Genomic DNA, 15,210 nt, shown 5'->3' on the forward strand with positions numbered 1-15,210 from the left:
AAGTTGAACTCCTCCTTTTACATGGCATGTGAAAGCAGAAGTCTTATTTCTAAATTCATCAATATGAAGAATTGAAAAAAATAAGTAAGACTTAAGGTTGACAAGACAACAGATAGGGCTTTGGGTATTTAATGAGAGCTCTAACACTTGGTCATGATTAGGATGAAGGAGAAAATGCATGAAGATGGACTACTTGACAACAAGAAAAGTCTACCTGAACAATGTAACTTTGTTTTGGTTAGAAAATTACTTCAGACTAAAAAAGTTCCAGCTTGTTAACCCTATCAACAAAACCAGTTAGTACAAGCAGAAATAGAGACAGACAGAATCAAGAGTTCATAAAAAATAACTCTCCCCATCTCCCCAGCTATGAAAACACTGTAGAGAATTGTGTGGGTTTTGTGGCCAAAGAGTACAAGACAGAGCAATAAGCAGCTGAGCAAGTAAAGATCCCTCTTTGACAAATCAGTCTAACCCAGGAAGGGTATAATTAAAACCACACTATTAAAAATGCTGTCACAGCAAGTGCTAAGTTTTTCATGGCCACATAAGCAAGGATCTGGGCACATAACAATTTAATCAACACTGGAGACCAATGATCAATATTTCTGCACAAAAGCCATGCCTGGGCATTAGCATTCTCAAATAGAGAAAAAACTATTTTACCTTAAGCCATGTTATGCAAAATTTTTAAGGCTTTATTTGTGGGAGGGACGCTTAAACTGGTCCTGACCATAAACCGCAGGCTCTTCTTGTGTGCCCGCAACCCCCGACGCTAGACAGACAACCCTGTGCACAGGTACTCACATACACACACAGAGCCCACCTTTTCCAAATCACGGGTGTGCAATAGCAGGTAGCTCTGCGATTGGGTTGCCTATGGTTTGAGCCACCTCCCTCTCCCTCAGCTGGCTGGAAGTCAGTAAATCCTATGCAGCCTCACAGCATTAAAGACAGTACTGTGGACACTGGGATTAGTGTGCTAGCTAAATGAGGCCAGTCTCAGCCAAACCTGTTACTTGTTCAAGCACTGGCCTTTCAAATGAGCGTTTGCTCACATCCCAGCAGTTTTGGTGTGCTGCTTGTGCTAACATCTGCTGCTCCATAGTAAAAATAGTTATTGAAACATACCTAGCCAACTTAAAGGATTGCACCTGACATGGAGGACAAAGTATGTTAAGGCAAATTTATAAAGGAAACAGAATATAAAGAAATGAAAATGTGAATCGTCTGCTGTATATGAACAACAATCTAAAAGCTGCTAATATCTGGCTATTTACTGAATAGCTACTTAGTCTGAAGAAGGTAAAAATAGAAGACTTATTAAGATATGTTCAGAATTAAAGTCACACAAAAGCAAGTTAGAAGCTTTCAGTTTTTCCACACAGGAACGAGTGCAAAAGACAGCAATGGAAGGTTTATGAGGAATTTGCAAGAAAAAAAATAAATCTGCTTTCTCCCCCTTAAGCAAATGAGCTGTGAAAAGGAACAGGAGCTGTGAGATGCTGGATTATGACCAAATATGCCACAGAATTTTATGCTTAAATCAAATTTGCTGTTTCTCTGTCTGAGGAACTGTACAGAAAATACCCTTGCAGCTGGCAAAGTGCAGAGCTAGTGAAGTGTGCAGCAAGAATGGCCTTATACCTTTTTATTTACTGTTTTCATTCATTACTGGAACTAACATGAGAGCTTGTAAGAAAGTAACGTGAGAGAAACATATCGTAGATTTGCCATCTAGTCTAAACAGAGAAATGAGCAAAAAGTGGAGATCAGCGTTTGGGGCAGATACCACAGAATGAGGTTCATGTTAGGGCTAAGCAGCTAAATCCAGAGGAGGCATACTTATCTGAGGGATAAATCTAAACTAGTATGGTGGTAAAATAGTTCTGTTGGGTGAAGCACTCAGCAGCTGCACACCATCTCTGGAGCGTAATGTGAAATTTAAAAGAAGAGATATTCTTCCTATGCGGAAGTATGACTTCCAGGTCCAGAGACATGTTATTTTCACAGAGGCTCATGGCTTAAATGTATGTGGAATAACTGATCTCATTTGACACACCACATTTAAAAAAAGTATAGTGACAATTTAGAGGCCATTTTGAAACAAAAATAAAAAACAAACCAAAACCCCAAAACCAGGAGCAAGACCTGGGACACTTACAGGATTGACAAAAAACAAACAAAAAATTAAATAAAACCCCAAAACACAAAACCCTAAGGGAGTTAAGTATGTGTGTCATATGGAAGTCACAATTAATTGTATGAACATAATTATGCAGACATACATACCAAGGGGAGGGTGGAAATCTATTCAGTAGCAAAGGCAGGAAAACTGGAAGGAAGCAAATGAACTCCAAATAGAACACAGAAAGCAAAGATTAGCTGAATAAAGCAGGACAAGTGACACTGCTTAGCTCCTGTAAGAACCGGTGGAAAAGTGCCAGTATCTTCACAAAGGAAATGGGTATCTTTTATGGCTAGAACTTCAAATTCTTGTATGGTAAGAAAAGAGCTACTATATATGGCCTAATGTCCTACCTATATCAGAAGCAGATGATACAACGATGCTGGAAGTGCAGAGATGCTCCTCTCCCTCTGGATCAACCAATTCCCCAACCTGCTATGAGGCCAACAGCCTGAGAAGCACTGATTTAAAACTGAAATGTGAACCCAGAGTCTTGCTACCCAGTGCCAGTCCTATTTCCAACCCCAGTATCAGACTCCTCCTCTTTTTGTCCTGTCCTAACCTGTTGTGAAACTTCCGTCCAACTCTGTACCAGACGTGTCTGTATGTCACCAACGTCAGGACAAACCTTACATGTGTTATCTGGAAAATGCTGTTTCAGTGTAACAGTGAGGAAAACTCACTCTGTGCTAAACTAGAGAGTCCCGTCGATGTGATGCTATCATCAAATCTGCCACAATGGCCTGGCATCTATGTCACAGGCACACAAGAGATTTTAGCCCTGCATAGTCAAACAAGTGATGTTCTTATCTTCTTAGTTAGAAATAATGTATCATATATTTCCTGCTCTGGAATGCTCCTTCAAGCCACCATGGATCCTTTTCAATGTCCTCCATCAGACTATCTCATTGAGACCCACCCCCTCTTCCTAGGATCCTCCTTCCTCAGACGCAACTCCCCTGGAACCAGTCCCACAGAAATAAAACACTTCCACCAGCCAGGACGGCAAGACCACATTCTGTTTAATAACAACTCCATAAAGGACTGTACATGCTATTTTGAGCTACCTCCCCTCCTTTACTGTGGTTGCTGCCACATACAGGCATGGAGGTGTATAGTGCCATATATTTTCCTAAGTCTATATGCAGTGTGTGTACATGTATGTATGTGGTTGTACATGTATGTATTTATATATATCTTTCCAGAAGTGTTATCTCATAAGTCACATTATCAAAACATGCGAAGTATATCCAACAAAAATTTTCAGGCAAACATGTTTTGGAGCTGGAAGACCGAAGGCAAATCAGACTCATTTTAGTTACTAAGGGCTAATGTGGGACAAGTAAGGATGAAAGCTTTCAATAGTGGGTCCCTTTCCCTTTTTGTTTTTCTTCCATTTAGTACTTTCCCCCCAAACATCAATGCACCTCTGTAACTAGCTTGAAAGAAAACATATTCACCATGCAGCTACCCCCTACAGAAAATGGTTACAGACTCTGTAAGCTCTTTAAAATTGCTTTGCAACAACCTTTTGTCCCATAAACTTCTGCTAAAGCAGTTTCAGATACTGAGAATATAACATTTGAAGACGCAAGTCTTTAGTTATTTTCAAACATGCTTCAGGAATCCATTCCGCATACCACTGAGACTCCCATCCACCACCCTTTTACCTCCCAAATCCTCAGGCTGTACCCTCCCATATCTGAAAACAGCTGAAACAAGAGAAACCCTGTTCCCCACAAAATTACTTTTGAGTCCAAATTTTATAGTGTAGGGATTCCCAGAGACGTCCAACCATGCACAACATCCACAAATCAGAGCAGAAAAAATGAAGCCAAATAAGAATATATACCTGCAAAAGAGTTTTTGGCTTGCTACATTGGTCACACATGCAGTATCTGAAAAGAAGGGAAGTCCACCTGTACTGGGAACCTGGCAGAGTTCTGGAAAAGGATTCTTAACCTTTTGACCTCCAACTCATGACAATTTCCATGTCCAATGAAAATGAATACAGAAAGCCAGTGAATCTGGACTAGATGCCTTTATCTTATTTGAAGTAAATCTTGGCGCACGATCTTGTCTCCATAATGGAGGAAAGCCTTTTTAGATGTTTTTGTCTTGCTAGCATGGACATTTGATCCTTTACGGTAAAGCAAAAACAAGACTAGGTTTCAGAGGGCATTATAATGTCCCCAGTCAAAGGAGATGAGGAAGATCCTCAGTAGCATTCTTTCCACAGAATACTGCAACCTCTCTCTTCCTAGAAGACAGCAGCTACCACTCATCAGTGGTAGCTCCTAAGGGAGGTTGGATCTAGATGATCTTTAAGGTCCCTTCCAACCCAAACCACTCTATGATTCTATGATACCTTCACTGCGAACATTCTTGAAAAAGTCTTTACAGTTTTAGTAAACAAACTCTTTCTCAGAGAGTCACTGCCTGACTACATTTTTCCTCTTCCAACAATGTGTATCTGCACCAGAAAAATTTATCACCTTTTTTTTTGTTGGTTTTTTTTGTTTTTCTTTTCCTGCACAGACGAACACTGATGATCACAGAGCTTCTCTTGATTTCCAAGCAAAAGACAACACTTGCTTCTGCTTAAGCTGTGCAAAAAATGTCAGTGCAAGGATATAAAATAGACCCTAATTTTCTAAGCACAGGTTTTCCATGTCTACTTGTTAACATCATAACCATTTGTCTTCATCTCTACCCCAGTGAATTCATGAAGCTGGCTCTGCTGCTGAAAGAGTATAGTGTCCCAGACAGCCTTGCCCAGAGTCCATGACACGTTCTGAGACAAAGAGACCCATTGATCTGGCACAGATGTCCCGCTCTTCTCTTCTGCTCCTGTGCAGGTGGTTCACTACTACTCAGCTTGGAAAAAGCCTATGATACAAAAGAGGCACCTGACGTTGACTTTACAGCTTGCATTCATATTTGAGACTGTGCTTTAATGACTGTAGGCTGTCCTACACATACATTTAGTTCTAATAGGCACTACTTTACTCACATTTCCCTGTTTATTTTTCCTTTCCCTGAGCCATGGCATAGAAGTCTTTCCCTGTCAGATTGCTACAGGGGAGGAGAATCAAAGATGAAACTTATATTTTCCTAGGTGTACTGGCATCAGCTGCTGAAAAACTGTATTTGAATGGTGGTTGGTTTGGTTGGTTTTTCTTTCCTTTCTTTTCCTTTTTCTTTTGGAAAAAATCAGTTACTTTAAGGGAAATTCCAGATTGTTTATAGTTGTCTGAACAAGGAACATGGGACATTCGATCTGGGAGAAATTAAAAGGAAGAGCTTAGATTGTGCCAATGTTGCTCTGCTTTCTACAAAATTGAGAGGTGGGTTTATTTTAGTCTGTTTCTCCTTCTAGGCAATTACCAATACAGCAGTTAAGGCAAACTGAGCCAAATTTAGATATTTGGGGTTTCCAGTGAGAACAGCTCACACATTATTTTCATTTGGACAATGACTAAGTTCTTATTTGGTGTATTTCTTATATTATTTCCCTGAAGAATTAAGTTTATTGTGAAGTGTTTTGCAAACGTGATGAAAAAGAAGCCAGTAGGTGCCCAAATTCAGGGAGATCTCTTTCCTACCACTCTGTCTTTCAGAAAGAAGGGTGGCTTGGACTAAGGAGTACTATAAGCTACGCCAACCCTGGAGCTACAGCTTGTGTAGCAATTCTATACCTGGACTATATTGAATGAGCCCATTCTGCCTGGAGTCTGCCATGACCTGTGCTGTGTAAACATAAGATGTCAAGCCTTTCTTGATCTTTTTCCCAAGACTTTCTCTCAATGTCTTTCCCTCTCTGGCTAGACTTCTCCTTGCTATTGCACAGAGCACACACAGTTGTCCACAAGCCTGTATTGTCACACACTACTTTGCCTCACCACCATACCTCATACCTTTGTGAAATAAAGAGAACAGTTTCCTTCTCTCCAGTTCTCTCCTCTGGGCCTAAAACTAGTAGTTTTGAGTTGTTGTACACAGTACATCATGCACAGACTCTGCCTAGGTGTGAAGTGCCATTCTGGATCTCACGCTAAAGTGGAACTAGCTTAAAGTTAGGGATAAACCTCACATGCAACAGCTGTGCTTCACTCCTGCACAAGGCTCTGCCTCTTGCAATTACAGGAGAAGACTTAGTATCTTTAGCTGCCATGGATCACTGACTGCATATGATATTTGTGCATGTTAATTTTATTAATTCTATGCATATATCATGTTACTCATCTCCTCCTGCCCTATTGCAAGGGTTTATCTCAAAGGAGCCTGTGGAAGGGGAGAGAATAGTGAGGGAGATAACAGGGCATTAAAAAACAACAAAACCCAAATCAGGTAAGAGCATACTAGAAATTCTAAGGAAAACACTAGAGAAGGAAGGGAGGAATATGTCCTCCCTGGTACCCTAGCTGGGCTTATTCTTTTCAAAAAGATATTTTACAATCAGCTTAAGCTAATTTAAATTGCATCTGCAACCAAAGAATATTCAACATGACTATCTGCATGTTTCACCAGCCCACAGTGATGCTTGCCTTACCAAGTAAAACAATACAAGGAGCTGATCCCACTGAAATCCTTATCTTGCCAGGAGACCGGGTTAGTTTTCAATGGGGCCAGTTCCTGAGCAGCCAAATGAGTGTCAGCACTGGTGCTTCTTAGGCAGTAGAAGTATACAGTTGGTGGTGACAGAAGGGAGGAGGCACAACAGCTCTTTTTAGCAGCTTAGACTCATCATGAAGATACCATTTCAAAGTGCACTTTCCCAGTCTCCCTAACCTGATCCAAAGGCCAGCTGCTGAGACCAGTGCTGTCTCTCCCTTTACTCACAGCTGTTCCCTCTTCACATTCATGGTAAGCTAAAAGCGCATTGGCTTGCTGTGGGGTCAGCTGTGCACCAGCATCTGCATAAGAATTACAGATGGGAGGTGAGCACAGTCAGGACAGAAGGCTGCCTTCTTCATAGCAGCTTACCACTTGGTCAGAGGTATGGATAAACCCTGTTCTCTGCTGCAAGCCTATCATGAAAAGTGATGTCAAAGCTTTTAAGGGGGAAAAGCAAGTGGGTGACTTGTCAGCAGCTTCCCGGAAGAAGATGATTTAGAGGCACAGAAACTGAAAAAAGCAGATTGACTTTTCCATCCCAGAGCCTGAGGTAACGGAGTTGAAGAGAACTCACAAGGCTTGTAAAGAAAGCTTAAGATTTATATAAAAGAAAACCTTATGAAATAGTGTAACTAACTCATCAGATATGAGCAATCATGGGAAAAGGAACAAGAGAGAATTTTCTTGCAGTGGAATCTGAGTTTTTTTTTCAGTTATGGTCACTTGTGTTTAAGCCTTCTGTTGTATTCAGCACAATAATTTCAACAAGTTCCTGCTGAAGATAAAGGCTTGGGGGGAAAGACGGGAATCTTCTACCTCCACTGCTTCAAGAAAACCTCACCTTTTTATGTTGTGCAGCTCTGCTTTGCAAAGGGTTTGTGTACATGAACAGCAGGGCTCGGTTTCTTAGTAACTGTAGATCAGGGATACTGAGCTTACCTTTCCTTTTTATTTTCAGCCCCACAGATGTAATTTGGGCTCTGAGTATTTGGCTGTACTCTCTCCAACTCATTCCTCCTCACCAGGATAAAAGAACTGCAGGCCAAATTTTGCTCACAGAGCACCTGTGCCTTCCATATGCTTGAATAGGTGTAGCTATATAATAACAACGGCTTTTCTGGGAAATGTACAGTAGGTTCCAGGTCCCTCTCTCTGATCTTGGATACACACAAGCAGCAGGCCTGTTACATAAGAAAAGGCCAGGTTATACAAACTATTTTCCATTTGCATCTCTTGATTCAAACTGCCTTTCCAGTTCAGCTCAGGATGCTCACTCGGGCAGCAAGTGCGGATGGGCAGACCTGCTCTCTCCAGTCAAGCTCCTGGCAAATGTAGATACATTTCTCTTTTGGACTGCAGATAGGTCATGGTAAACAGCCTTTTTGGGTGAGGGTTTTTGGTTTTTAGGGGGGGTTGCTTTGGTTTTGTGAGGGTTTTTTGTTTGTTTGGGGGTTTTGGGGGGTTTTGGGGTTTTTTTGGTTTTGTGGGGGGTTTTTTTCCAGAAAAAGGCTGCAATTGTATTTTTCACAGAAAGTCGAGACCTTTATGAAAAACATGTATAGAATTTAGTAAGCTTGAAAAATATTTATAGAGAGTAGTGTTCAAACCAGTCTGAATGGTAGTCTATCTACAGGTTTCTAGAGATCAAGTTACAGAATTATACAGCAGGGTATAATTTTCTATCCCATTCCACAGAGGTTAGAAAACTCTACAAATAGGTTTTATCTTCCTATTGAACTCCATAGAATTTTCTATAAGGTCATTTTTTTCTCTTACACTTTTTCTCATGTGGCTAATTCCCTGTCACTGCCTTGTATGAGGCTAATGTACATCTTTTAGACATCAATCAGACATCTTAGTAAATGTACCACATGTCCACATTAAAAGAAAAAGAAGCCATGGACAAGTTGACCCACTTGTCCTGTAAACAACACAGAGGGATCATTAGAAGCTACTCTGAAAGTTACCGTAAACGTCCAGATTGGTCCTGGAGAGGCACATGAGAACAAAATGGTTTGGAGGGAAAAAGCCACAAGCCACCCAAATCTTCTCCCACAAAGGAACATGCTGAACCTTTTTTTGTTTACCTGAAGGCTTAAAAAAAAAAAAAAAAAAAAAAAAAAAGACAAGAATAAGAAAAAGTTAACACTTACTCATTTGTCATCTGCTGAGGTGCTCTTGGCACTTGCCCCGTCTCCCTGATTTGGCTAGTGTGGTTTCCTAGGTTGTGCTCCATGGCTAGACCTAAAACAACTCAGGACAATGAGCTAGCACTGGCCCTGCAAGAACTGTAGGAGATAATCTTTATCAAGCCTTCCTGCCCAGGGGAGGTTAGCACTTGAACGTGTAAACATCTTCAAAGAGCTACTGAAAGGTCACCATTCAGGAGAAGAGTTACCTCCTTAGAGAGGTGTAAGCATGCCCAAGCAAATGGGTAAAAACCAGTGGTCACAAAAACTTTTATCTCTTACCTACACCAAATTACCAGTCATACTTAAATATCCCAAATGTCTTTCCTTTAGAGGTGCAACAGAGAGGGAAGACAGAGCCACTTGAAGTGGACTTGGCTGGAAAGACTTGGGTGTTCATAGAGGAGAGAGACCCTCTTCATGCAGCTGCCTGTGTAAGTGGGAAAAAGCTGAGTGGGGTAAAGTTCTACCTGAGAGTCCCATTCATACTTTTCATAATTCCTGGATATCATCTGCTTTGCTTACTAAGAGCTGTCCGAACTCTGACACTTGATGATATTACTTCAGGCACATTATATTCTCCTCAGACATTCTTCCCTGCAAATATGCTGGGACCAAACCTGAATCAGGAAAGAATCATGTATCCTGTCATCCAAAAAATACACAAAGCCTGAAGAGGAGGCAAAGAAGAAACAAATGTATCATGAATTAAACAGAGTAGATATGAGTCAGTGTAAGGGAGAAAGAGTTGCCCCTGGGACAGTATGGCAGTGTCCAGGCAAATTCCTTTCCCCAGCTCATCAGATCTAGCTCTGATCTAAACCCATGTTTTGCTGATGCTTCCTTACAAGAGGTATTGCAATTAAAACTCAGCACTTGGTTAATTTCTGCTGGTTCTGTTCACTCCTCCTGCACAATCGACAGCCTTGTACATTTTTTTAGCTTGCTTTTGCCCCTGTTTATTTCCTGGTGAGAGCTCGAAAGGAGACAGTTCTTTCCATTTCCTTTTGAAACTCCTCTCCTCCAAAAGGAGGTCTGTAGAAACATGGCAAGGAATTGCAAGAGACCAAATTCCCCCTGGTCAATGAACCTTATTTTTTTAACAACAACAACAACAACAACAACAACAACAAAAATAGAACCTGTACAAATAGGTAAAACAGCTGAAATCAGCTCTCTCCAGTCCTAAAAAAGAGATGGAAGGGAAAAACAAATAGACCAAGTACTGAGCATTATTTATATTGCTTGGGGGTAGGAAAACAAAAGAAGAAAATATAGCAGGAAGAAGAAATAAACAGGAGGAGAAAACTTCATCTCACTCCTTTTTCCTCCAGCTATATTTGGCACTGCAGAGGACAGGCAGAAATGGGAAAGGTGCAGTATCTCTGTTTAATGATGACTGGAGTACAGGTCATTCCCACCATTAACTTCTTTGTTAGGAACACTTACACGGCAATATAAAAAGGTTAAAAAAAAACCAAAACTGAAAACTCCAATGTAAACTGGGTATCTGTGATCTCATGGCTGTACACACTGTTCCTGGATCTGCTGCCTACTCTCTAGGACTCTCCATACTGCTGGTAAGGGAAAAGACAGAAGGATACAGCAGCAGCACCAAGATGGACATGTTCTCAAGCCCCTGCAAGACTCAGATTTTATGACTGTCTCCGTAGCTGAAAATGTCCTTTCCACTGGCATCAAGTGCCCAATGCTAAAAGGACACACCATTCCTGCCAGCTCCTGGGAAGGTAGAAATTTCAAAGAAAGAAACAAATAAATGAAAGAGACCAAAGCACGAATATCTGAGAGCAGGGTTAGATTCATATCTGCATCCATTCTTCCATGCCACAGCAGAGCCATGCGCACAGAGCTACAACATCTGTACTGCAGCACAGCCTGTGCCCATGGGGTGCAGTTTGTATCCATTGAGCCTACAATTTCATATCAAGGTGCTATTGAGGATCTGGTTACACAGCGAATCTTTCATCTCAGTACAGTCTGTATCAAATACAGCCTTATCCTCTGTATCAGCCACAATCAAAATACTAGTGCAATCTCTATTTGTAAAGCCATATCTTCATTTTAAACCAGTTTATACTCATATATTCTATCAAAGGGGACCATGTCCACAGAGCAACATCCATTCTGCCAAGATGGATTCTAGCCACATAGCTGCTCTCTATACCATGTCTGTTTCATCAGCAACATCCCCAGTACCAGAAGAGTTTGTATCCACAGCCAAGACTTTGTATTAAAAAGATTTAGAAATTATTTACCAATCCAGATCTCTCCAAGCACCTCACATATGTTGCCCAGAGCAATGAAAATCAAAAATATGTGTCCATGGTAGAGGGGAAGAAAAGGTCTTCATGTGTCAATCACTTTGAGATTTTCCTCTTGTTTAAAAAAATAATTAAATGTCAGGAACGGAACATGTGTCTGCTCGGAAGTATGGGGAGCTGGAGAATCCCTGTAATTTCATCCCTTGCCACCCCTTTCTTTGTTCAGCAGTGATGAGAACTTCACAGAAAGCATCAGTTGTTTGTTTCCCCCTCTTCCTCATCAAAGGACTGCACCCCAGAGGAGGTGACATCTGAGACTTTGCGGCTCAGTGCAGCATGTTCCATCTCCTCTCGAGGAGACAGTGATTCCAGGTCCCGGCACACTGCATCATCCTCCTCTGGAGACGGCTTCTTGTTTAGGAGAGGAGCCTTCTCCAGCTGTGGGTTCCCTTCATCCTCAATGTGGTCCTCCATGTATGTGCTGGACTCTGCCCCACACTGAGCAGTCTGCAGAGGCCACACGTGGACCAGCCCTGTGCTCTGGATGAAGTTCTGCTCCTGCCTCTGTTGCTGCAGCTGTTGCTGCTGGAGAAGGCTGCTCTGAATCAAAATGCTTTCCTGAAGGTTTGTCTGAGATTCATCAAAATTCTGGCCTAAGTAGGAGGCAGTTGCTGGGGAAGCAATGAGGGACTGGTCACTGGTCTCCCAGGCATCGGATGAACCTAAGCAATACATGCCCTGTGAGACGTAGGAATGAGGCCAACTATCATACTGCGTCTGGGCCATATGCTCTGCAAGTAAAGGAGGGAAACAACACAGTTAGACACTTTGTCTAAGCCAAGCTGCCTTATTCAGATAGCTTATGTGCCTGTGCATGACACTATACTGTACAGGGTAGATAAATCCTTTAGAGGGGAGGAAGGTGAAGGGAAAACTCAGTTCTAGGCAGCAGGCAGATGAACTTGGTTATACCCACAACTGACTGCAAGAGCTGGCAGCTTTCCACAGTTGTGCTCAAAAAAGGCAAAGGAACTGGGCTTTGGAGCCTCCCCATTAGTATTAGATGCCTTGGACAGCTCCACAAATAGGTGATGCCTCTGCTATATCCCAATCACAAAAACTGAGGCTACAGAATAAAACAGAGTAGAGGGAAATAGGGAAACATGACAAGAAGAAGAGAGGAGGGCCCATAGTTTCAAGGCTAGTGAGGGGCACCAGAGCTCACCTTGGCTCTCCATTAGTTCTTGATAATTCTCAGAGTAGTTGCCCGCTGGGTTCTCCTGATTTGAGTTTACACTCACATCCTCACCATCCATGGAGGACCAAGCCATGAGAGTTGCCTCAGAAATAGCAAATTGTTCCATCACTCCTGTGCCAAAGGAGACAGGGGGGGAAGCAGGGATGTGTGAAAGCCTCTACTTCTCATCACACTCTTTAATCTCATCTCTTCGTCACACTGTCCCACTCAGCATGTCCCATGCTACCTCAGCAACACCATCACCCACAATTGGCCCTCACCCTTCCCACCTCTGCATTCCATTGGCAATACTCCAACCACAGTCTCTCTCTCCTTCAGCCATCTGAACCACCCACAGGCTCTCCTGAGTGTGTTTTTCAGGCTCCTACACTTTGATCTCTCAAGGTTTCTGCTCTGGGACATCCCAATCAATCCAATCCACATGCCAAAAAGTTAGTGCTACCTGCAAGGAATCGGGCCTCCTTTTCACCATCGCTCAGATCTGAGTAGGCATCAGCGTCTTTGCGTGCTGTTTCATGCGTGTGCTGCTGCTGCTGGCTGTTACCTTTGCCCCAGCCTTGCCATTCAATCATGTGAGCCACACGGCCTTGGCCCATAGCTGTTGGTTTTGTGACATGGTCCTTCATGCTGCGAGATATCCCTAAGGGGCCAGACATTAGAAAACAAGGAGGGGCTATTACACAGCTCCACGGTTGTCTGCTGCACTGTTTACCTCTCTTGGAAGCTCCACTGTACCACTCTCCAGCAGAGTTTCTCCATCTTTCCTTGAACTGGCTCTTAGAAGGAGGAAAAAGGGAAACCTCAAATATGAAAGACAATTTCCTTCCTTGCCTAGAATCCATTTAGGACAGATTTGGGCATGAAGGATGAAGCCTGAAAGTGAACAAACTGAGAAATAAAAAATGGGGTTAAACCCAAGGCTGTTTGAGGGTAAGCAATTGAAGATGTCTGAACTGGGGTGCATGGTGTGAAGCCAACAGGAATAAGACAAAACTACTCTTTGAAAGGGCAACAACTAAGAGGTTTCTGTATCTAGAACCATAGTGGTGGATATTCCTCTAAGGCCTCAAAAAGGCAAGACTCAGAAAGGAGCAGCTGGGAGAGCAACAGAGAGATATGTGAAGAGGCACAAAGGCTGCCAAGGATAAACCCAAATTTTGAGGACCTCACCAGAGAAAGATGATTTAGCCAAAGCCCCAATCCCATAAGCATTGGAGTTGCGTTTCAGTTTGGGGAGGATGGAGGTCGTATCTTCCATGGAGAGCTGAAAAGAGAGAGAATATGAAAAATTATATACAGAAAGGAGAAGAGGAAGCAAATTTAAGTGAGAAATAAGTACAAGGATTCCAGAAGGTAGGGGGAAGATGTGGAGCAGAAGCAAGCAATAAGAAAAAGAACAAGAGAAGGGAAGGAAAAATTAGAGGCTATTTAACCAGGACTGGATATTGCATAGCATTGGGACTGAGTGAGGCAAGGTCGGTGGGAGATGCAGAAGCAGCCAGTGAGAAGCTTCCTTTGGCTGCTGCCAGTCCTCTATAGACATGCTGTACTGTTCCCAACTCTGTTAAAGATGTGAGACATGGCTGATGGATAATTCAGGGAACTTAAAATGGGGAGCTGAAACTGTGATAGGCAAGACACAGTAATGCATCATATTATACATATTAATTTTTATGTTACTTTTGGTTTTTATTTCTTCTCATATGGTCTTAATAAAATGAATGTGACTGTAGCAGTGATGCGTCCTGTTTTGAGCACCTACAACTACCTGTAAAGAAATGAGGTCTACAGCTCTGCTTAATTCCCTTTACTCTCTTCTCTGTGTTCATCCTCAGTCCCTGAATAACAAGGATAGGAAACTACTGGGACAGACAGCAGTCACAAGCATCATCATAAAACACAATCCCTCGCCAGGCTTCTTCAGAGATGCCAGGCATTGCATATGAAGAGTTGCTCTGGAAACTGAGTGTAAACGCAGCAGCTAAGGCATCCTGTAACTTTGGAGCTAGGAATGTCTGTGTGTAACATGAGCTTAAGAGCTCAGAAAGCAGGGGAAGAACAGTAAAAAGTGAGAATACAGCCCATGTTCCATGATACATTTCCTTTAGTGAGGAAGCTGGTTGAAGAATGTCCATCTACGCCCTCACTGGTCATTCCTGCCTGGGCACTGCTGTTCAGAACCCACCCATTTGTTCCAAGACAGCCTGGGGGCTGTGCTGTGAGCCGCCTCATGGAATCAGACCAGAAAAGAAAGTAAGCTGCAGAGGTATCTACGACTATGAGGTTGGAGAGCTGTGACATGAAGGCAGGAATGAATGGGAAGGGAAGAAAATTCATAAACCAGCTTTGATACCAAGAAGGATCTATGAAATTACACTGAGAAAGAGCTGCGTTATGAAAGAGCTCCATGGATCCAGAATAGTTTAGAAAACGGGAGACTGCAAGTAAGGAAACTGTCAGGAAACGTGACTTCATGTACCTTGTTTTCAGCTAGTCAGGGGTGCAGTGAGGAAAAACTGACAAATTTCTTCTAGGTAGTTGCTGCATACACCATTATTTTCCAACATAAAATTGTTTCTCTAAGCAACAGATCCCAAGCCATAAGTGCCACAATGAAAGAGATGTCAGTAGGTCGAGGGCTAGTTAAAAATGTAAGTCCCCTTGATATTCAGTGTC

General features: G+C 42.3%; 1 protein-coding gene across 3 annotated transcripts in view; it reads right to left on the bottom strand.

The window, feature by feature from the left end:
• Positions 1-3,189: 3,189 nt before the first annotated feature.
• Positions 3,190-15,210, bottom strand: part of FAM131B (family with sequence similarity 131 member B) — a 36,236-nt gene continuing 24,215 nt past the window's right edge. For 2 of the 3 annotated variants that reach the window (XM_030471522.1, XM_030471524.1), the window contains exons 4-7: positions 13,705-13,798; positions 12,977-13,183; positions 12,502-12,645; positions 3,190-12,067 (exon numbers count right to left, since the gene is read on the bottom strand). In XM_030471522.1, coding sequence (XP_030327382.1) covers positions 11,529-12,067; positions 12,502-12,645; positions 12,977-13,183; positions 13,705-13,798 — 984 coding nt within the window. In that variant the 3' untranslated portion in view covers positions 3,190-11,528. The remainder of the gene's footprint in view (positions 12,068-12,501; positions 12,646-12,976; positions 13,184-13,704; positions 13,799-15,210) is intronic. The other variant, XM_030471523.1, reaches the window with a different exon arrangement.

This window comes from Strigops habroptila, chromosome 2 (genome assembly GCF_004027225.2).
Source record: "Strigops habroptila isolate Jane chromosome 2, bStrHab1.2.pri, whole genome shotgun sequence".
In the NCBI taxonomy this organism is placed as follows: domain Eukaryota; kingdom Metazoa; phylum Chordata; class Aves; order Psittaciformes; family Psittacidae; genus Strigops; species Strigops habroptila.